The sequence below is a fragment of the Taeniopygia guttata genome, chromosome 10 (genome assembly GCF_048771995.1).
Source record: "Taeniopygia guttata chromosome 10, bTaeGut7.mat, whole genome shotgun sequence".
Lineage (NCBI taxonomy): Eukaryota > Metazoa > Chordata > Aves > Passeriformes > Estrildidae > Taeniopygia > Taeniopygia guttata.
In genome coordinates this window covers 2,248,389-2,269,574 of record NC_133035.1, presented here as the reverse complement: position 1 = coordinate 2,269,574, position 21,186 = coordinate 2,248,389, and the positions used below count along the sequence as shown (strand labels likewise).

The 21,186-nt window shown below is 59.3% G+C and overlaps 2 protein-coding genes across 3 annotated transcripts; one reads left to right on the top strand and one right to left on the bottom strand.

Annotated features, from left to right (window-relative positions):
• The first annotated feature begins 6,397 nt into the window (after positions 1-6,397).
• CPLX3 (complexin 3) lies at positions 6,398-10,545 on the top strand. Its single transcript, XM_030281384.4, has 4 exons — positions 6,398-6,884; positions 7,573-7,777; positions 8,140-8,227; positions 9,464-10,545. Exons 2-4 carry the CDS (start codon positions 7,617-7,619, stop codon positions 9,686-9,688), a joined length of 474 nt encoding a protein of 157 aa, XP_030137244.1. The 5' UTR covers positions 6,398-6,884; positions 7,573-7,616; the 3' UTR covers positions 9,689-10,545.
• A 6,395-nt stretch (positions 10,546-16,940) lies between these two features.
• Positions 16,941-21,071, bottom strand: ULK3 (unc-51 like kinase 3). 2 transcript variants are annotated; one of them, XM_030281326.4, is made up of 16 exons: positions 20,861-21,070; positions 20,482-20,622; positions 20,183-20,303; positions 19,975-20,079; positions 19,753-19,896; positions 19,579-19,661; positions 19,352-19,507; positions 19,173-19,278; positions 19,020-19,060; positions 18,800-18,902; positions 18,625-18,689; positions 18,428-18,506; positions 18,310-18,350; positions 18,181-18,228; positions 18,050-18,104; positions 16,941-17,816 (listed from the first exon to the last, which is right to left on the bottom strand). In XM_030281326.4, exons 1-16 carry the CDS (start codon positions 20,960-20,962, stop codon positions 17,800-17,802), a joined length of 1,407 nt encoding a protein of 468 aa, XP_030137186.4. In that variant the 5' UTR covers positions 20,963-21,070; the 3' UTR covers positions 16,941-17,799. The 2 variants fall into 2 exon arrangements, with proteins under 2 accessions (XP_030137186.4, XP_072790067.1); XM_072933966.1 differs by having other exon boundaries at positions 17,574-17,802; positions 20,861-21,071.
• Positions 21,072-21,186: the final 115 nt, after the last annotated feature.

Here is a 21,186-nt window from a genome sequence, read left to right as displayed (position 1 = left end):
AGCAGGGCCCAGCCGGATAAGCAGCTTTACTTTTTGGGCTTATGAAGATTAAAGTCATTTACAGGCAAAGCCTGCAAGAAACGGCTTTGGGAATGGCGAGAAATACCCAGAACCTTCACGTGATGGGAGACAGCGGGGAGGGTTCTGCTCCTGTCCCCCACGGTGTCCCCTCCTGTCCCCTTGCCTGGGTTACTGCTGGGGACAGACACCTGCCAGTGCTCAAAAAAGGGGAGAAAACTCACTCAAAAATTATTAAGCCCTTAGATTATTTCGAGTTTTGTTTTTCCTCCAAATGACAGCACACTTCCCATTTTTGAGGCTGTGCCTGGTCTCAGGGGTGGTGTTTGGTGCCTCAGCATCCTCCGGGGTGTAGCTGAAGGATGCTGAGAGAGCTGCTGGAAGAAATCACGTTCTTCACTAGAAATCAGGGAATTTAACCCTGATCTGCCGGGGTGCTGCCCCTGCTGCCACCACCGTGCCTCAGTTTCCCCACACGGAGAGGGTTGCTCCTGCCGCTGGCTCTGTCTCGCTCTGGGCCTGCAGCTGCTCATCCCAGATCCCTCCAGGTGGTTTATCCCAAGGGATTTTGGGGCTCTGTCCATCAGCAGCAGCGTGGGCAGAGGGGACAGGCTGAGTGACACCCCGGGGCTCTGAGTGCTGGCTCGCATCATGTCCCCTTCCTCCTCCTCCTCCTCCTCCTCCCTCAGGCAGCGAGACGGGCGCTGGGCCCTGTTGTGTCAGCTCCATCCTGCCCCAATTCCCGGTGAATCATGGGCATGCGGGGCGTTATTCCCATGGCACACGGGCACCTCTCCCCGCCGTGCCAGGAGGGAATGGTGGCACCAGCAACGGGGACACGGCGTGTAAAAAACCCCTGGAAAATCCAACTTTCCCTTCCAGCAGCTCTGCTGATCCCAGCTCGGGCTGGAGCTTGGGATCCCAGCTGAGTCAGGACAGGGCTGGGGAGAGCTGGGCTTTGGCGTGTGGAAAGGACCATCTCCAAAATCACCCATCCTTGGCTTTTCCATCACCTGCACCCCACACAGACTCCTGAGCCAAATCCTCATTTCCAGCCCCGGCCTGGCTCCCCCCGTCCCTGCAGATCCTCTCTCTTCCCCATTAGGGCTCCTTTTTGGCTCTTCCCCACCTTCTAGAGCTGCAGAGAGCCTTCCTCACCCCAAACACCCAAAAATCCCTCCAAAGGACCCCAGTTCCAGCCGCAGCAGCCGCTCGCTCCTCATTTCCCGGGGTGGCAGAGCCTCCATCCCGAGCAGAGGGGGTGCCATGGGGGGCTCATGGTTCTCTCAGCGCTGCTTGGGGCTAATTACCAGCTCTAATTATGGCCCTTCCGCTCCATCCTGGGAGCACGGGCTTCCCAACCCCTGGCATCCCTCGCCGGCATCTGTGCGCTGCCGGCGCCTCCTCCCCCTCCACGATCGACTTTATCACAAGGACTATTTTTAGCATGATGTACAAAGCCATTCCCATCACCGTTCCGTGCCGTTCACCTCTCCCTCCCTCTCTCTATTTTTTTTCTTTTTTTTTCCCTTTTTGTGGTGGTTTTTTTGGGGGGTTTTTTTGGGTTTTTTTGGGGGTTTTTTTTCTTCTGGGCACTCCAGGAAACGAAGGCAAGGCAGGGAAGATCCCCTGTGGGAACGCTGCGTGTGTGCGGCCGTGTGTGCCTTTGCTCTCCACCAGCGGCACGGAGCAGCACATGCTCTCCCCATGTGCCTGTTTACGTGCTCTGTATGTCCGTCCGGCCGCATTTGTGTCACGCCTCGGCTGCAGACACCGCCCTGGGAGCCCCCCCAGCACCTCCCTCTTCTTCCTCACCTCGCACAGCATCCTCCTCCCGCCGGGAATCGCAGCCAGCCGGGCTCTCTGCTGGGAGCTGCTTCCCCTCCTCCTCCTCTGCCAAAGCACTGGTGGCACCCCAAAACATCCCTGTCCCCTGGGGCAGCGGCTGTGTGTCCCGTGGGACGGGACAGTTCCCACCCCAAAACTTCCCTGTCCCCTGGGGCAGCGGCTGTGTGTCCCGTGGGGCAGGACAGTTCCCACCCCAAAACATCCCTGTCCCCTGGGGCAGCGGCTGTGTGTCCCGTGGGGCAGGACAGTTCCCACCCCAAAACATCCCTGTCCCCTGGGACCAGGGCTCTGTGTCCTGTGTGACCATTCCCACTCCAAACCCCATCCCTCGGGATGGACGTTTTGCATGACAGGACAGTTCCCACCCCAAACCCCATCCCTCAGGGTGCATGTTCTGGGTGACAGGAACAAAACTCCTATCCCTTGGGACAGGGGCTCTGTGTCCTGTGTCACCATTCCCACCCCAAACCGCATCCCTTGGGACCAATGCTCTGTGTCCTGTGTGACCATTCCCACCCCAAACCCCATCCCTTGGGACCAATGCTCTGTGTCCTGTGTGACCATTCCCACCCCAAACCCCATCCCTTGGGACCAATGCTCTGTGTCCTGTGTGACCATTCCCATCCCAAACCCCATCCCTCAGGGTGTGTGTTCTGCATGACAGGACCATTCCCACCCCAAAACCCCCATCCCTCGGGATGGTGGCTCTTTGTCTACTATGACCATTCCCACCCCAAAACCCCCATCCCTTGGGATGGAGGCTCTTTGTCTACTATGACCATTCCTACCCCAAATCCCCATCCCTTGGGACCAATGCTCTGTGTCCTGTGTGACCATTCCCACCCCAAATCCCCATCCCTTGGGACCAATGCTCTGTGTCCTGTGTGACCATTCCCGCCCCAAACCCCATCCCTTGGGACCAGGGCTCTGTGTCCTGTGTGACCATTCCCACCCCAAATCCCCATCCCTTGGGACCGGGGCTCTGTGTCCTGTGTCACCATTCCCATCCCAAACCCCACCCCTCAGGGTGTGTGTTCTGCATGACAGGACCATTCCCACCCCGAACTTCCCAAACCCCACAATGCTGAGTCTGGGCAGTCCCGTGCTCAGTGACAGAAAGATGAGAACAGGGAATTCCGAGGGAATTGTGGGGACACTCCAGCAGTGTCCCCACTCCTGGCTTCGCTTCCCAGCCCCACTCAGGGACTCCCAGGGCACCTCAAGGCAAGGAGGGGAGCACTAGGATTTGTTGATCCTGTGAAGATGATGTCAGATTTTGGGAACTCAGAGGCTTGGTTCTGTAGGAGTGGGGTGGCTTTCCATGGGAATGCTTCCCTGGGGCAGGGAAATCTTTGGTTTCGCTTCCATGACAAGCTGAGCTGCAGTCCCTCTTCCTCAGCCAAGGCAAATCCCAGCTTTATGGAGTTCTGTTCGAGTAAACGCCAAAAAGAATTTCATTTGGTAATTTACCACACCCTTATCCTAAAGTTTCTTTATTCCCTCCGTTAGTGACATGGCAGCGCTTCCATCCCTGTCGAGGATCTCCCAGTCGGGACCCCACTGAAGGGATGGTTTTCTCAAGACCTTCCAGATATTTTCCCTCAAACTCTTGGGATCTGCTGGTCCCTAAGAGCAGCGGGACTCTGTGGATGGATGTCACCATGCCCTGGGGGCACAGGAGGGTGTCCCTGTCCCCATCGGTGGGTGGCAGGAGCGAAGGTGACTCTGGTCAGAGGCGAGCGCGGCGGGTCCTGGGGTGGCGGTGGCTGTCCCCATCAGCAGAAGTGACAATCAGCTGCCAGGGGCCGGCGTGACTTTCCCCGGCAGCAGCAGCAGAGCAGCAGCAGAGCAGCAGCAGCAGCAGCAGTGAGCTGCCTGCTCGCTTTGGAAACGCCTCTTCATTCCCCTCCCGTCACACGCGGCTTTCCAGGATTCCCTCACCTGCTCCTTCGGGGTCTCCCAAGGTTAGAAACGCATGTCAGGCTGACAAGGACCAGGCCTTGTGCTGCCCTTATTGCCATGGCCCTGCAGCTCCAGGTCACTGAGCCTCCCCTCCCCTCTACAACCCACGGCCATTCGGGGAGCCCTGGAGCCTCCTCCGGAGCCCGGCTGGTGGAACTGCGCCTTTGGAGCCAGTTACCTGCAAAGAGGAGCTGGAATGATCCCTCTCAGCATGGCAGAGGGAGCTGCTTGCTTCCAATTTAAATCAGGTGTCAGCGCTGAGAGAGGATCCTCTTAACTTCCAGCGTCTTGTCTGAGGCTGCGGCGGGGGGACGTCTCATCTCCCCGCCGTCTAATCCGCCGAGATGTGTGATATAGCATAAGCTAATATAATAGGTCATGCAAGGATTTACATCTCATTAGGGCAGGTTGGAGTCCTGGCAGGAAGGATGACTCACGCTCACTTGAATATATTTCAGGGATGAGGAGCGGTTCAGCTGCCCGAGGAGAAGCAAATGGGGAAATCAACCACCTCGAAGCATCATTTCCCAGCTCGCTGCACCCTCTGATTGTCCCCCCGGCTCTGCCTCCAGGTGGGACACCGGCTTCTCCAGGAAGAGCTGAGGGCATGGGGGAGCTGCAAAACCTTTCCAAAGGTTTCCTTTGCCTTTTGCTCCATCCCTGTAAAACCTGGGCTGCAAGAGGTGCAGAGCCCGAGCGGGTGAGCGAGTGTCCCTGCCACGAGGGACGGGGCACGCCAGGCTTCTTTCCACCTGCTCGCCTTGGCCCAGGGCTTCTGCTCATCAGGAGCTGCTTGCTCTGAGTTCCTCAGCCAGGGAGGCTCCATGGGAGCTGACCCATCTAACCCAGCTGGAAAAAATCGGTCCTGACTTCCAGTCTCTTATTGTTAATAGCTGCTCGCAGCGAAATCCACAGTGAGTGAAGCTCCCAGGACCGGCCTCATCCCAAATCTGCTCTGAGCCCACACAAGGCTCGGGCCAGCAGCCAAGGACACAACCAGGGTGCTGGTCCTTCTCCCTGCCCCTCTTTTCAGCCAGCCTGGCAGCCAGAACGTGACCACGCTGCTGGCAGTGGGACATCTGCGAGCGCCCGGTGGCTCCCAGCCTATTTCTCAGCAAGCTGTGCCAGCTCATTGCGGGTTAAAATTAATTTTCCATGGGTTCTCCATGGGAAAACACTTAGGAGGGCCTGCAGATCGGTGTGAAAAGCAAAAATCATCACTTCAAAAAGCTGTTGAGGCTCCTGAGCTGTCAGCTCGGGGTGAGCAGCAGGCGCTGGGGCACCTGCGGGGTGGGGGATGCTGTGGGTGACGCTGGAGTTGTGCCAGACAGGGGGACCTCCCTCATCCCAGCGTCAGTGGAACTGCTGGCATCAATCAGGGGGCTCTGCTCTGCTAGGAGAGCCTTCACCAGGACAAATCCCCTGTTGTCACCTCCAAGAGCGTGTCCCAATCCCTAAGAGCAGCGGTGACTGCCAAGCTGCTGGCCAGATCATTATCCTAGAAAAACGCGTTATTTTTTAATCTGTTTTCCTCTTAAGACATAATTTTACCTTGGGTGGGGGGGATGGGAGGAGATGGGCCGATTCCCCCTCCCCCTGTCACTTTGTGCTGTCGCTCCACAGCTGTTCCATCATTTTAATCTGCAGAGATTGTCTTTATATTTCGGAAATGAAATGATTTCCCGCAAGCCGGGATTGGGGTTTGGATCCGCGCTCATTTTTCAGGAGGGAAGAAGAAAAAAGGGAGAAATGTCTGTTAAAGCCAGGCTGGCCATCTGGAAGGGAGGTGCGTTGCTGATGCCATTAATTGCTCACTCCCCAAGGCCTGGAATGCGGCTGCAGTCAAAGGGAAGAGCAGGAGTGGGAGTGGGGTTGGAGAGAGCCAGGGAATGATGCAACACAATCAATGCCCGCTCCATCCTCCTGATTTAGGTGATCAATGAACGCCTTTGTGCCTGTGCTCTGGGGGCTGAGAGCAGCTTTAGTATTAATTAATATAAAAATCACAGAGTTGCAGATTGGCTGGAATCAGAAGGGACCATAAAGCTCTCCCAAGCTCCAACCCCTGCCATGAGCAGGGACACTTTCCACTATCCCAGGTTGCTCCAAGCCCTGTCCAGCCCGGCCTTGGATGCTTCGAGGGATGGGAATATTCCAGGGATATCATTAATAGGATAAAGGGAACTTTTGAGCACCAGCCCTTGGATGGATGAGCAAACAACAGTTGTGAGTGGTGCTGGTACATATGGCTTGTTCCGAGTGTCAAGCCTGGCTTTTCCTCCTGCCAGACCCGAAGGATGGGGAACAGAGTGGGAGAAAGGGCGCCGGGGTGGGATGGAGCAGCCGGGAATCACGGAGGGAAGGGTGTTCGGGGGGCTCCCCGCAGCCCCCACAGTGGCTCCATCCACCCGGTGTCCCCGGGGAGCTCTGGGGCCCCTTCTTCCCACTCGCGGTGCCCCGGGGTGGGTCGGGACGGCGGCGGCTCCGCCCGGCGGAGGGCGGCTTGACCGGGGGGAGGCGGCGGGGCCGGGAGAGGCGGGAGGCGGTGCTGCCGCCGCCGTGCGGGGACACACACACCGGAGCTGAGCGAGCCCCGGTGCCACAGCGCCCGCTCCGCTCCGCTCCGCTCCCGGCCGGGACCGCTCCGCCATGGGCGGCCGGGCGGCGCGGCCCCGCTGACCGCGCAAACCCCGGCAGCGGCTTCGGCATCCCGGACTCGGGTACCCCGGCATCCCGGACTCCGGTACCCCGGCATCCCGGACTCCGGTACCCCGGCATCCCGGACTCCGGTACCCCGGCAGTTCGGCACTCCGGCATCCCGGACTCCCGGCATCCCGGCATCCCGGACTCCCGGCATCCCGGCAACTCCGCTCCGCTGACGCCGGCATCCCTGGAGCTCCGGACTCCGCCATCCCGGGAACTCACCTCCCGGGAACTCTTCTCCGCTGAGCCCGGCTCCTCCGCCTCTCAGTGCTCCGGCATCCCGGGAACTCCGTACTCCAGTGGCCCAGGAGCTCCGCTGCGCTGACCGCTGGTCGCGGCTCCTCGGGAATTCGGTACTCTGTCATCCCCGCTGACCCCATCTCCTCCATAACCCCGTGCCTCGGGTCCCCGGGATCCCATCTCCCCGTCCCTGGCTCCTCCACCGCCCGGTACTCCGGTACCCCGGGCACTCAGCTCTCCGTTATCCCGGGAATTCATCCCCGCTGAGCCCCTCTCCCCCCTGACCCGCACCTCAGCTCCCCCGGCACTCAGCTCTGCTGACCCCGGCTTCTCATCACTCGCTATTCCGCCTCCCGGGAAATCCCTCTCTGCTGATGCTGGCTCCTGGGGAATTCGGCACTGTGTGAGCTTGGCTCTGCTGATCCCGCATCCTCCACGACCCCGCATCGCAGCTCCCCGCGACCTCGGCTCCGCTGGGCTCTGCTCATCCCCGGAGCTCGTCTCCCCGGTTCCCACCTCCTCCGAACGCGGTGTCCCGATCCCGGCCCTTCCACCGCCCTCTGCCCCATTCCCCCGGGATCTCAGCGCTCCAGCTGCCCAGGAGCACATCCCGGTAACCCCAGCCGCTCCCTAGCCGGGCGCTCCGCCTCTCCATCCGCAGCCTCCCGGTGATTCCCTATCCCGGCACCCCGACCATCCCTCGGCTCCCTGGCGCCCCAGCTCACCCTTAACCCCGCTCCTCGGGGGTTCCCCATCTTCCACACCCGCACCCCGGGGTGACCGCGGCTGTCCCGGCTGCAGAGCCGCGCTGCCCCCCGGCCCCCCGGCCCCCCGAAGGCGCGGCCATGGCCTTCATGGTGAAGAGCATGGTGGGGGGACAGCTGAAGAACCTCACGGGCGGCCTGGGCGGCGAGGAGAAGAGCGAGGGCGAGAAGTCCCCGGCCGAGGCGCAGGGCATGACCCGCGAGGAGTATGAGGAGTACCAGCGGCAGCTGGTGGAGGAGAAGTGAGTGCGGGCGGCGCCGGGCACCGGGCACCGGGCACCGGGCACCGGGCACCGGCACGGGCTGGAACCGGGGGCCCCGAGGGAAGGGGATGCTCCCGCTGCGCTCCCACATCCCATGCGAGATGGGGCAGCCGGCGCTGGGGACAGCAGGACCGTGAGGGGGTTTAATGAGCCCCCTAATCCCTTAATCCTCTTCCTCGCCCGGGAGATGGGGTTGTTTTCTCCTTCCAGGCTGAGCTGGGGGGAGGAAATTGTGGGAAAGTGGGGTTTTTCAGAAAAAATGGGGGTGCTGAGGTTGGGGGGAGTGCAAACCCAGGGATGGGGGGCAGGGGCTGTTGGTAAGTGCCCCGTGTGCTTCGCAGGATGGAGAGAGATGCCCAGTTTGCCCAGCGCAAGGCGGAGAGAGCCACGGTCAGGTCCCACTTCCGAGACAAGTACAGACTCCCCAAGGTACGGCGGCGCTGGGAACGGGGCCACAGCGGGAGCCAAGCTCCAGATGGAGCTCTGGAGTGAGCAGAAGGGACAAGGACCCCCTTGGCTGGCTGGGGTTTGAGCCTCAAACGCCCAAAGGCAAATAAATTCCCCTCAAAACCATCCTTCTCCCCAAATTTTGCCCCCTTTCCTTCCCCCTGAGCACCACAGACCACCAGCCTGAGACAGTGGACTCCCACCCTTGCTTGATCTCCCCGTCACTCGCTTTTGTCCCCTAAATCCAGCTGGGTGAGGGAAAAGCACCTTCACCCCAGACTCCCTGGAGCTGGGAGTGCAGCCAGGCTTGCACCTTCCTGGCTGGATTAGCCAGCTCCTCTCCTCGGATTATTTGGCGAACGTCCCCCACCTAAACTCCGATTTTGGAATTTCCGCACAATGAACGATTCACTGAAAACAATTTAATCAAGGGATAATTCAGCCTTTCTTGGAATTGTCACAAGCTCTTCTGCCTCCAAACCCACCCTTTATTCAGGAAGAGTCGCTCAGTGGTGAATACTCCAAATTGGAGCCGGGCTAATATTAGTTCCAAAGGGTCAGCTAAGCCAAGTGAGATTGCTCTGATTGTTTGGTGTTGTTCAGCCAGCCTGGATTCACCCCCCTGCTTCCCACCCCCCTTTTATATCCAGGAAATAAACAGCTGGAGAAATTCTTTTACCCCCTGCCAAAAGCCAGAAAAGTCAGAGAAAGAAAAGATGGAGATTTTTTTTTTATTATTATTATTCTCCAGGAGAAAGTGGGATTTATTTGGATCTGCCCCACCATCCTTTCACTGCTTCTTGTGGTTAAGATGTCCCTTCTCATCTTTTGACAAGTTTCTTCTGCTCATCCCTGATCCCGCTTGGCAGCCGGGCTGCCTCATCCCGAGTCTCCCGGTGGCTCCCGGCTCGGAGCCGATCCCGGCTGCCGGTGGGAGCAGTCGTTAAGCAGAAGTCTGGTTTAATTATGTGCCTAACCCCCCGCAAGGCGAGCTGCAAACCAGTCTGTGCTGGTGCTGCGCGTGGGTTTCCATCCCTGCCCTCGCTGTGGGTGCCCAGGCTCTCCTCAGGCTGCATCAGCATCCCACCCTCACCCCCAGGGACCTTCCCACATGGTCCTTTCAGTGGGAAGCCAGCTCAAAGCCCCTCCTGCGATGCTTCCAGAAGCCCCTTCCCGCTGTGCCATCCCCCCTCCTGACTCTCTCCCGGCCCCTTCCAGAACGAAACGGATGACAACCAGATCCAGCTGGTGGGAGGTGACGTGGAGCTGCCCAAGGAGCTGGCCAAGATGATCGAGCAGGACAACGAGGAGGAGGAGGAGAAGAACTCGGTGATCGGCCAGCTCAGCAACATCCAGAACCTGGACCTTGATTCCTTGAAGGACAAAGCTTCGGCCACGCTAGAGGACCTGAAGCAATCGGCGGAGAAGTGCTCCGTGATGTGACGGGGCTGAGCAGGGAGGGGACGCAACGCCGGGTCTGGCGGGGGCTGCTGCCTGCAGCGGGGACCCCAGCCACGTTGTCACCCTTGCCGTGTGTCACTCGGCTCCTCCTGAGCTGTGTGACCCCTCGAGTCCCTGACCCAGATTCCCTGATGTGTGGCTTTCGTTTCGTTCCCCGGGCTGAGGTTAGAGCCAAGAGCCAGCATGTCCCCCCCGTACCCCAAGGCCTCCTCCCGTGCCCGAGCTGGGGGAGTCCACAGCCAGAGCCGGGGGGTTGCAGGGAAGGAGAGTGGCCTTGGAGTGTGGTTGACCTTGGATTGTGGTTGACCTTGGAGTGTGGTTGACCTCGGAGTGGTGGCCTCACGCTGCGGCTCTGCCTCTGCGTTTCCACTCAGCCTCCTAGAAATGCACAGGAGGCTCTGATTTGCCTGGCAAGGACGAGGCAGGGTGTGGAACACCTCCCTCCCCACATCCCATCCCCATCAGGCGAGGAACGCCATCCCATCCCTGCCAGGAACACCAACCCCTGCGCCCTTGAGGGCCCTCGGGAGGAGGCAGCCGGGACGGACCTGCCATCCGATCCCTGTGGGAAGGGGGGTGCTGAAGCCCGAATTGACACCAGAGAGGGACAAAAGCCCTCCCTGTTGCCGAGCTGAGCCCTGGCATCCCTCTCCTGGGGTGGCATCCTGTCCTTGTTCCTGCCAGGAGAAGAACAAAGCCACGAGGGAACATCTCCCCGTCTCCCGCTCGTCGTGCTGTAGTCGTGCCGTGCTCGGTTGAGTGTCCCTCACCTCCTGTGCTGTCCCCGTGCCATGGTACTGTTATAACCGGTGGAATAAATACCAGGAGATGTCTATGCATTTACTTTTTTCCCTGAGCTCTGTTTCCCTGGGCAAATTTCCCTGTTTTCCTGGTTTTGGGGTGCCCCTTCCTGGTGCAGGGACAGGAGCTCCAAGGAGAGCTCCGTGGCAGCAGAATCCCAAAGAAAGCTCCTCTCCTGGTTGCACCCACCTTTGGGACCAAAGGGATGCTACGAGCAGCTCGTTGGCAGCAGCTGGGTTTAAAGCAAACAAAATTCCCATTTTTCCGCAGTTTTTTCGGCTATTTTAATACAAAACCTTCAGAAGGCTCAGTCTCAGGGGCACTGCAGCAAGCCCAGTGCGCTGCTCCAAGCAAGGACACGCTGCAGGGATGAGCCCGAGCTCCTGCAGGTGTGAATCCCGGCCCTGGCGGCATCCTGGCAGGCAGGGGGCTCCTGCCGTGAGGCTTCCTGGAAAAACTTGGCATTGGGTTGGGAATTTATCGCTCCAAATCCCGTGGGAGCTGATTAGCTGCAGTTCGGTTTTGCAGTGGAGGATGGGTCCAGGAAAACACAGCAGAGGGTGCTGGGAAACTGATATTATTATTATTATTATTATTATTATTATTATTATTATTATTATTATTATTATTATTATTATTATTATTATTATTATTATTATTGTTGTTGTTGTTGTTATTGTTATTGTTATTGTTATTGTTATTGTTATTGTTATTGTTGTTATTATATGTTTAATTTTATTTTTATTTTTAGTTTTTATTTTTATTTTTATTTTTATTTTTATATTTATTTATTTATTTATTTATTTATTTATTTATTTATTTATTTATTTATTTATTTATTTATTTATTTATTTATTTATTATTCCTGGTGTTGGATCAAGCCACGGCTGGGGCTGCTGTGCCAGAGATTCCTTCCTGCCCCCAGCTCCCTGATAATCCTGTGCCAGGGCCCAGCAGCTCTGGGAAACTCCTGCTGCCCGTTCCCGAGAGGACAGACAGACAGACAGAGGCAGCTCAGGCGTGGACACACATCCTCCCAACCCTCCAGACCCGGGGACCGGGGGACTCCAGCAGCTCCAGGGATGTGTGCTCCCATCAGATGCCCAGCCCAGCCCCGGCTGGGAGCCGCGGAGAAGCGGGAGGGGAGATTGGCAGGAGCAGCTTTAGCTCGGGAAGGAGATCATACCTGATGAGGATCAGCCCGAGCTGGTCTAATCCCCCGGCAGGAAAGGGATAGCGGGAGCGGGCACGGCCCCAGCCCAGCCCTCGCTGCTTCAATCCAGCCCCGAGGCACGATCAATGCTCAGCCCACGGCGGAGAGCGGCATTCCAACCGGAGCCCGAGCCACGAGCCACGGGGCCGGGATGGAGGGAGGGGAGGATGGGATGGAGGGAGGGGAGGATGGGATGGAGGGAGGAGAGGATGGATGGAGGGAGGAGAGGATGGGATGGACAGAGGGGAGGATGGATGGAGGGAGGGGAGGATGGGATGGAGGGAGGAGAGGATGGGATGGAGGGAGGAGAGGATGGGATGGAGGGAAGAGAGGATGGGATGGAGGGAGGAGAGGATGGGATGGAGGGAAGAGAGGATGGGATGGAGGGAGGGGAGGTTGGGATGGAGGGAGGAGAGGACGGGATGGAGGGAGAGGAGGATGGGATGGACAGAGGGGAGGATGGGATGGAGGGAGGAGAGGATGGATGGAGGGAGGAGAGGATGGGATGGACAGATGGGAGGATGGGATGGAAGGAGGAGAGGATGGGATGGGGGTGAGAGGCCGGGATTGGGGTGAGAAGCCGGGATTGGGGTGAGAAACCGGGATTGGGGTGAGAAGCCGGGATTGGGGTGAGAAACCGGGATGGGGGTGAGAGGCCGGGATTGGGGTGAGAAACCGGGATGGGGGTGAGAGGCCAGGATTGGGGTGAGAAGCTGGGATGGGGGTGGGAAGCCGGGATTGGGGTGAGAAGCCGGGATTGGGGTGAGAAGCCGGGATTGGGGTGAGAGGCCGGGATTGGGGTGAGAAGCTGGGATGGGGGTGGGAAGCCGGGATTGGGGTGAGAAGCCGGGATTGGGGTGAGAAGCCGGGATTGGGGTGAGAGGCCGGGATTGGGGTGAGAAGCCGGGATGGGGGCAGCAGGGGCAGGCAGCCCCTCCTGCCGTTTCCCTGCCCACCAGGGATGCACCAACGCTCGTCCCACGGGCGAGCAGGATCCCAGGCGGAACGGGGAGCCACGGGGCCGGGGATGCATCCCCGCAGTTCATCCCCCCCACACCAGCCAGGATCCTGTCCCACACTGTTTCCCAGGGCTCCCCTTGCCCTGCTCCCCGTGCCCGAGCCCGGGGCTGTGCTCGGCGCTCTCCCGGCCCACGTGCCGCCACGCAAAGGCCGCGTGAAGCTCAGCGGGTTTATTTTAGGAGGCACCATGACCCCCAGGCATGTGAAAAGCCAGGCAGCCTCCGCTCCCCCCGCACGGCTCCCGCGACGTGTTAAGCCTCAGCAAAGCGTTCCCGGCAAAGCCGAGCACCGGCGGCTCCGAGGATGCTCCTGCCAGGCTGAGTCCCTGCTGCCATGGCTGGGACACAGCCTGTGCTGGGGAGGGGAGGCTGGGATGGAGGGAGGGGAGATCGGGATGGAGGGAGGAGAGGCTGGGATAGAGGGATGGGAGGCTGGGATGGAGGGAGAGAAGGATGGGATAGAGGGATGGGAGGTCAGGATGGAGGGAGGGGAGGCTGGGATGGAGGGAAGAGAGGTCAGGATGGAGGGAGGAGAGGCTGGAATGGAGGGAGCAGGCTGGGGTGGGGGTAGGACGCTGGGATGGAGTGATGGGAGGTCAGGATGGAGAGATGGGAGGATGGGATGGAGGGAGGAGAGGATGGGATGGACAGAGGGGAGGATGGGATGGAGAGAGGTGAGGTCGGGAGGGAAGGAGGAGAGGCTGGGATAGAGGGAGGGGAGGCTGGGATGGAGGGTGGAGAGATTGGGATGGAGGGAGGAGAGGATGGGATGGAGGGAAGAGAGGTCAGGATGGAGGGAGGAGAGGTCAGGATGGAGGGAGGAGAGGCTGGAATGGAGGGAGCAGGCTGGGGTGGGGGTAGGAGGCTGGGATGGAGGGATGGTAGGCTGGGATGGAGAGATGGGAGGGTGGGATGGAGGGAGGAGAGGATGGGATGGACAGAGGGGAGGATGGGATGGAGGGAGAGGAGGATGGGATGGAGAGAGGTGAGGCCGGGAGGGAGGGAGGAGAGGCTGGGATAGAGGGATGGGAGGCTGGGATGGAGGGAGAGGAGGATGGGATGGAGGGATGGGAGGTCAGGATGGAGGGTGGGGAGGATGGGATGGAGAGAAGTGAGGTCGGGAGGGAGGGAGGAGAGGCTGGGATGGAGGGAGCAGGCTGGGGTGGGAGTAGGAGGCTGGGATGGAGGGATGGTAGGCTGGGATGGAGGGAGGAGAGGTCAGGATGGAGGGAGGAAAGGCTGGGATAGAGGGATGGGAGGCTGGGATGGGGGTAGGAAGCCGGGATGGAGGGAGGAATCTGGGATGGGGGCAGCAGGGGCAAGCAGCCCCTCCTGCTATTTCCCTTCCCACCAAGGGCTTCATCCCAGTTTCCAGTGGTTCCTGCCGCTGTATCCCAAGCATCCCTGCAGCCTCCAGGCCATACGACTGCTCCGGGCATTAACACACACACTGAAAATCTTAAAGCAAAGAATAAGTGTGGATTAAAGCAGAAAATGTTTTTGTTTTTTTTTTTTCCTCTCTCATTTACAGGCCTTAGATAATTGCCTCACCTATGGGGCTGGGATTGGGATGGGTTTGTCCAAGCAAGTCCTTGCTGGTTGCTGGAAGACGCTGGCAGTAAGGAATTTTGCCAATAAAACAAAATAAGATTATTGATCAAATAATATAAATTGTATTGACAAAACTCCTGCCCTCCTGCACCAGCCCATTCCTCAGCTGGCTGCAGGATCTTCCTCCTTCCCAGTGGTGAGGGTGGGACGAGTGAGTGGTTTCCCCAACGGATAAAGCATTAAATGAGCAATTGTTAAAGTGCTGAAACAAATGAGCTGCCAGGGCAGGCTGGGGAATCTCCCTTCTCCTTTTTGCAGGCAATTAAACTTCCCTGCGAGTGGCTGTGGGAAGGGATGGCCCATCCATCCCCCCACTGCTGGTCCAGCAAGCAGGATTAATGCAGATTAAAGAGCCCTGGGAAAGCCCAAGGCTGGCTCCACACACTGACCCAGCTCTCCCCAGCCCATCGCGTGCCCGACCTCGCGTCACCCCTGCGCTGGCACCGCCGGGTGACAACCCAGCTGCCACTCCCGGTGACAGCCCGGCCCAAGAGCCAGTGAGGGCTGGGAGAGCCCTCTGGGAGGGCTGGGAGGTGGCATGGACAGGGCTGGAGCGGAGCAGCTCCTCCCTGAGCGGCTGAGTGACACAGGCCACGCTGCTGGGCTGGGCACCATGGCTTCGTGCCACCCTCCTCTGGGAAATCCAGGACTCTACTTAATCAATTTGATTAAGTAGAAGCATTTATTGTTTATATTATGTACTTATTTATACATTTTAACTCTACTGTGCACGCTGATCACGCATTTCTCACTGGTGTCTTCGCTCATCCACACGTTCCGCATGCACTGCTCAGAATATGTGCTTGGTTATAGTCCAGGTGTCTCCCAGCTCCCTGTCACCTCTTTCTTGTGGTCTTGGAATTCAGTTTCTTTTCTTCTTCCTTACTTTAGCACAGTTTATGTCTTACTAACCTTGATGAATTCTAGAGGGCCCTGACAAAACCCTGATAAGAGCAGTTACAAGTGAAATACCCGGCGCACCCTGTCATTGCTCAGATAATTGCTGCACCTTCCCTCGGTGACATTTGGGCAGCCAAAAACCTCGGTGCAGGTGACACTGGCATCCACCCCGACTCCATCAGCGCCAGGGGAGCATTGTCCTGGCTTGTGAGATCAGCATGGATTCTATTTGCCATCTGTTGGAGGTGGGGCAGGTTTCTTATCTCTTCCAAGAACAATGTCTCCCTCCGGGGAGATATCTCCTGTTAATGGGCCATTAATGACTCACTGCATGATGGTAAAGTTACATCATCCCACTGTGAGATGCTCCACCCAGAGGGAGGAGCCAAGCATTCCTACCTGGATATAATCAGCACTTTTTGGGACACTGGCAACCACTTCACCAGATTCCCAGAGGAGCAGCTTCTTCTCTGCTGGATTCCCAGAGGAAGACCAGGCCCAACTACTCCATCACCAGACCTTCAGAGAAAACTCCACCCTTCTACAGATCCCTGCTCCAGCAGCATTTCATCTGCCACTCCAGGAGGAGCAGCCACCATTTAACTGGACTATTCCCAACACCCTGACTCCTCAGAGTGTCAGGTTTCTGACTCTATCACTAGTTTCGTTTGTACTAATTACATTATTCTTATTCTTCTTATTATTATTATTAGGGTGTCAGGTTTCTGACTTCATCACTAGTTTCATTTGTACTAATTACATTATTATTATTATTGTTGTTGTTGTTGTTTTTATTTAGTTTTTTTCCCTAGAAAAGAACTGTTATTCCTATTTCCATATCTTTGCCTGAGAGCCTTTTTTAAAATTGTGGTAATTCAGAGGGAGGGGGTTCACCTATTCCATTTCACAGGAGGCTTTTGCCTTCCTTCACAGATTCCTGTCTTTTCAAACCAACACAAGCATCCAGAGCCCCGTCCTGCTCCCGGGGGCTGGGGATGGGCCGCGCTGGCGGCCGAGCGTGAAGGCAGACGCGATCATCTGCGACCGCTGCCGCGGCCATCCCCGGCGGCCCCGCGCTCACCACGGGCTGGGAAAGCACTTTAAAGCCTGGGGATATAATCTCTCCTCTGAATAATAAGGATAATAAGAGTAAAAAGATATAGAAGTGCTTTGTCCCATCTGCCCGGGAAGCTCTGCGCTGGTTTGAGCACGGAGCAGCTGGCACAGGGGCAGGGTGTGGGGGAGGCTGTCTTGGGAAGAGGTCATGGCTCAGAATATCTGTGGGACACCCCAAAAACCCTCCTGTTGTTGGCTTCAGCCCTTCTGCTTTCCCTCACGGCCCAGCCCGGCCCTTCCTCACCCGCCACAAAAATCTATTGGAGAAAACAGGATTTTACGTAATGGCTCGTGTCGTTCTGCTCCGTGTTTTCCACACACACAGAAAAATAAAAAAGATGGGAAGTGAAAACAAGGTCAAACCTTGCTTTGGCTGCCTCGTGTCCCTGGGGAGCACAGGAAGGAACAGCAGTGCTGGAGCATGGGAGGGGACACCCCAGCTCTGCTCATGGGGGAACAGAGACGAGGGTCCCCAGCCCGCCTCGGTGGCTCCAGGACCCCAGGTGGCCTCTGGGTCCTGGGCTTGCCTGGGGACCCTCTTGGGCTTAAATCACAAATCTGAGTGCAGAGGAGGTGGAGAAATCAAAATTAAAGTTTATTAAAGACAATAAATTACATTCCCTTGAGATACAGTAGATTTTGAGACAAGTACCTTGTTTTGCAGGACAGGCAACATCAGCACCCCATAACAATGACTCCTGGGAACATGATTTGGATGTTTTTGGGGTCAGGGCCCTGAGGAGTGGAGCAGGGCAGGTGGGATGCTGAGAGTGTCTCCCTGAAGGTGACTGACTGCTGCTCGTGCCCGACTCAATCGGTCCCCGCCGAGCGTTGCTCGTGGTGGTGACACTGAGATGCAGCCAGTACTGCCAGGCTCCAGGTTTAGGAAGGAAAAGCCTCATTCCCAGAGCTCCAGCAGTGAGAGGCAGGCAGGATGGCCGGGCTGGGCCAGTGCAGCGGGTGCTGGAGGCTGGCCGAGCAGCGGTGGATGCAGAGGTAGATGCTGGGCGAGGAAGGCACAGCGGAGCATCCCTGCCCACCCTCAGCTCCTGGCCGGATTTGTGGCTCATGTGGGCTCTCCCAGAATTTGGGAGGTGGAAGAACCACCCAGCCGAAGATGCAGGGGGGATATTCTGCCAGAGCCCAGTGCCAGGATAAAAATACCCTTCCCACGGAGCCAGCGGAGGGAATTAGAGTGGAATAACCCGGCCGCTGTGGCAGGGGAGGCTGCAGCAGCAGACGGTCGAGGCAGGGCTGGCAGGGAAATGAGCCAGCGCCTGGGAGAGGGGCAGATGGCCCTGCCGAGCCCCCCGGGGCTGGGAGCCCGAGGGTGACCCCCGGGTGTCACCCCGGTGCGGGGGACTGAAGTGTCATCCTGGCGCCGGCGTCTCCAGGCAGGCAGCGAGCAGCGTCCAACGGGGCAGCTCCGGGAGTCACTGCAAGGTACAGGCTGTGCCGGGGCACACCGGGACTCACCGGGTTGTGCTGGGCACACCGGGACTCACCGGGCTGTGCCGGGCACACGGGACTCACCGGGCTGTCCTGGGCACACCGTGCTGTCCCCACCACCCAGGTGGACCCCCAGGGACGTGGCCATGCCGAGGGAGACGGGGCTGGGTGGGCCAGGGACATCCCCACGGCTGGGGAACATCGCCCAAGTGCCCGTGGCAAAGGGCGACTCACCGCTCCGGACGGACTCTGCCAGCGCCTCTTTGCCCATGGATTGTGCCTCCCGCATCTGCCAAGGGAGAAGGGGATTTTCCAGCCTTTATCCTCCCCCAGCACGCTCCATATCACCCCCCCACTCATCCTACCTTGATCTGATCCTTCAGGTACTCGGCTCGGGCCATCAGGGTCTGGATCTGGTGGGGACAGAGAGAGGACACAGTCCCTCTGGAGCCAGGCCACCAGGGACGGCCGGGTGTCACAGGGCTGGCACTCACCTCGGCGTGGAGCAGCTCCCGCCGCCGCCCCGCCGGCTCCGCTGCAGGGAAAATTTGCCACGGGATGAGGGATAGGAGCAGGACCCATCATTGCCCCAAAACCTCAGTCCCAACTCACCGGCCAGGAGCAGCAGCAGCTCCCCCAAGCTCTGCTGGTACAGCTCCAGGGCGTCACTGTCATCCCTGCCTTCCTCCTCCTGCAAGAGGCCCCGGGGGGCTGGCTGTGCCTGGGGGGGTCCAGCAGCCCCCTCCCCACCAGGTCTGCAGCTTCCCCTTCCCTCGAGGGGTGAGGGGATCCCCAAGGCCACCCCTCACCTTGGCAATGGCAGCTGAAGCCACTTCCAGCGCCGCGCAGAGCCGGGGCTTGTCCTTGGCCATCTCTGCAAGGGGACACAGCTACTGGGATTGCCCAAAACCTTCACCTTTCAGCCCAAAACCCCACCACGGCCCCTGCCAGCTCCGACACTGGGGGATGGGCAAAAATCACTACCTTTAAGGAGCTCTCTGGCCGGGTTTCCTTTCTCCAGGAGGTTCTTGTTGCTGGAGGTGACCAACACCTTCAGCTCCTCAGCTCGGGAGATGTACTGCCTCACCTGTGCACATCGTGGGGGTGAGGAGACCCCCGATACGGGGTGCAGAGGATGCGTGTGCTGCCCCCACCCCCCAGAAACCACCCAAACCCACCCAAAACCATCCGGGTTTTGGCTCACCTTGGCCCGGATGGCTTCTTTGCGCCGTGCGTCGCTTTCATCTAAGGGGGACAATGACCAAACACGGGGTGAGTGGGCTAAAAGCTGGACTCCCCCGGGCTGCTGGCCCCCCAGAAATACACCCAGGCCCCACACAGCCCCCTGGGGACTCACAGTGCAGTGCTGGCACGAAATACTCCAGTGCTTTGCGGTAGAGGGAGAAGGCAGCACCGGCGTCTCCCTCCTGATCCTTCCTCACCGCCTCCACCACCAGGTCGGTCTGGGGGACACAAGGGGGGTCTCAGGGCTTGGAACGCCCCCGCTGCCAGGCTGCAGCCCCCAGCCCTGCTCACCGCCTTGCCCAGGCTCTCGGGGCCGGGGATGTGCTCCATGTCCACGAAGGGGTGGGCAAAGAAGCACTCGAAGGAGATGCGCTTGCGAGGGTCCCTCTCCAGCAGCTGTCCCAAGAGATCCCGGCATTCCTGAGAGAGCTGGGGGCGGCTGGGGAGCTGAGGAAGGAAGGGGCTGAGCCCACTGAGCGCTGTGAGAGCCCCCCCAGCCCCACCCCACCCCACGTTACCTCCACAGCCCGGTCGCTGCGGATCTTCTCCTCCAGCTCAGCGAAGGAGCGGGAAGCGAAGGGCGGCTTCCCAAAAAGTGCTTCTGTGGCAGGGGGAAGGAACGGTGCGGGGAGATGGAGAGGGGGAAACCAGCCCTGAGTAGAGCCCCCCGGGGCAATAAAAGCCAAACCCACCGTAAAGGATGACGCCCACCGACCAGAGGTCCACGCGGGCGTCGTAGTGCTGCCGACACACCATCTCGGGGGCCATGTAGAGCGGGGAGCCGCGCAGCACGTGCTTCTCGTCCCACGGGGACATGTACTGAGCAAAGCCGAAATCTGCCCGACAGAGAGCTCGTAGGGGCACAGGGAGAAGGGATTTGCCCCCTCCCAGCCCCTGCCAGGGGCTGCCCTGACCTGCCAGCTTCAGCTGGGGGTTCTCCGGGGCGCTCAGGAGGATGTTCTGCGGCTTCAGGTCCAGGTGGGAGATGTTGTGGTCGTGCAGGAACTTCAGGGCACAGGCTGGACGGGTGGATGGGCACGTGCTAGCACAGCCCTGCACCCCAAAACCTTGGGGAAGGGTCCCCAGCAGAGCCAGAGCGGGAGCCAGGCGGGGTGTCCTCACCGAGCTGCTGCAGGAAGACGCGTGCCACCTTCTCGGGGAGCATCCGGCGCATCCGGATGAAGCGGGAGAGGTCCCCCCCGGCGCAGAACTCCATGATCAGGTAGATGTGCTCACTGTCCCACTGCGGGGCAATAGGACCCTGCCGTGCCACCCCAGCCAGTCCCACCCACACAGGTTCACCTGGACCAGTTTGCCCAGTTGCTGGCACCAAGCCCCAGGGATACATCCGCGGGAAGCGGGGATGGATCCAAGCCAGAGAAGTTCTGGCTCAGAGGCCCCCCGGGAAGCCCCCAGCCCACCTGGAAGTCCTTGAGCTCCACAATGTTGGGATGGCGGATGGTCTTGAGGATCTCGATCTCTGTCAGCAGGTTCTCCACCGATGCCCGGTTCAGGCTCCTCTTGTTGACACATTTGATGGCCACCACCTCACGCGTGTCCCTCTGCCGAGGAGGGGGGACAACGCTAGACCCCCACCCCCAAACAGCCACCGGGGGCTGCTCCCCCAGCCCGCCGGGTGGGGAGGGGAGGGAAAAACCCCCTTCAGGGGGGCAGCAGGTTCCAGGCGAGGGCTATAGGGGTGGTACCCCATGTGGAGCACTGGAAAACGGGGGTCCCACGGGCGTGGGGGGTGCAGATTCGGGAGGAAAAAGGCGACCCCCACGGCGGGCTCGGCCCTACCTTCCTGTAGGCCTTGTAGACGGTGGCGTAGGTGCCCGAGCCGAGGGGCTCGGTGAGGATAAACTCGTCGAGGCGCGGCGGGGCCCAGCCGGCCGCGGCCATGGCCCCTCCGGACCCCCGGCCCGGGCCCCGCTGCCCCGGAGCCGCTTCCGCCTTCCCGGCGCGCCACGGCCCGGCCACGCCCCCTGCGGCGCCGGGCCACGCCCACACGTCATTCATACCGAAACAAGCCACGCCCCCGGCCCCACCCCATTAACGCACCAACCAATCACCACTCTATGCCACGCCCCCAGCAGCCATGACCACGCCCACACATCATTCATATG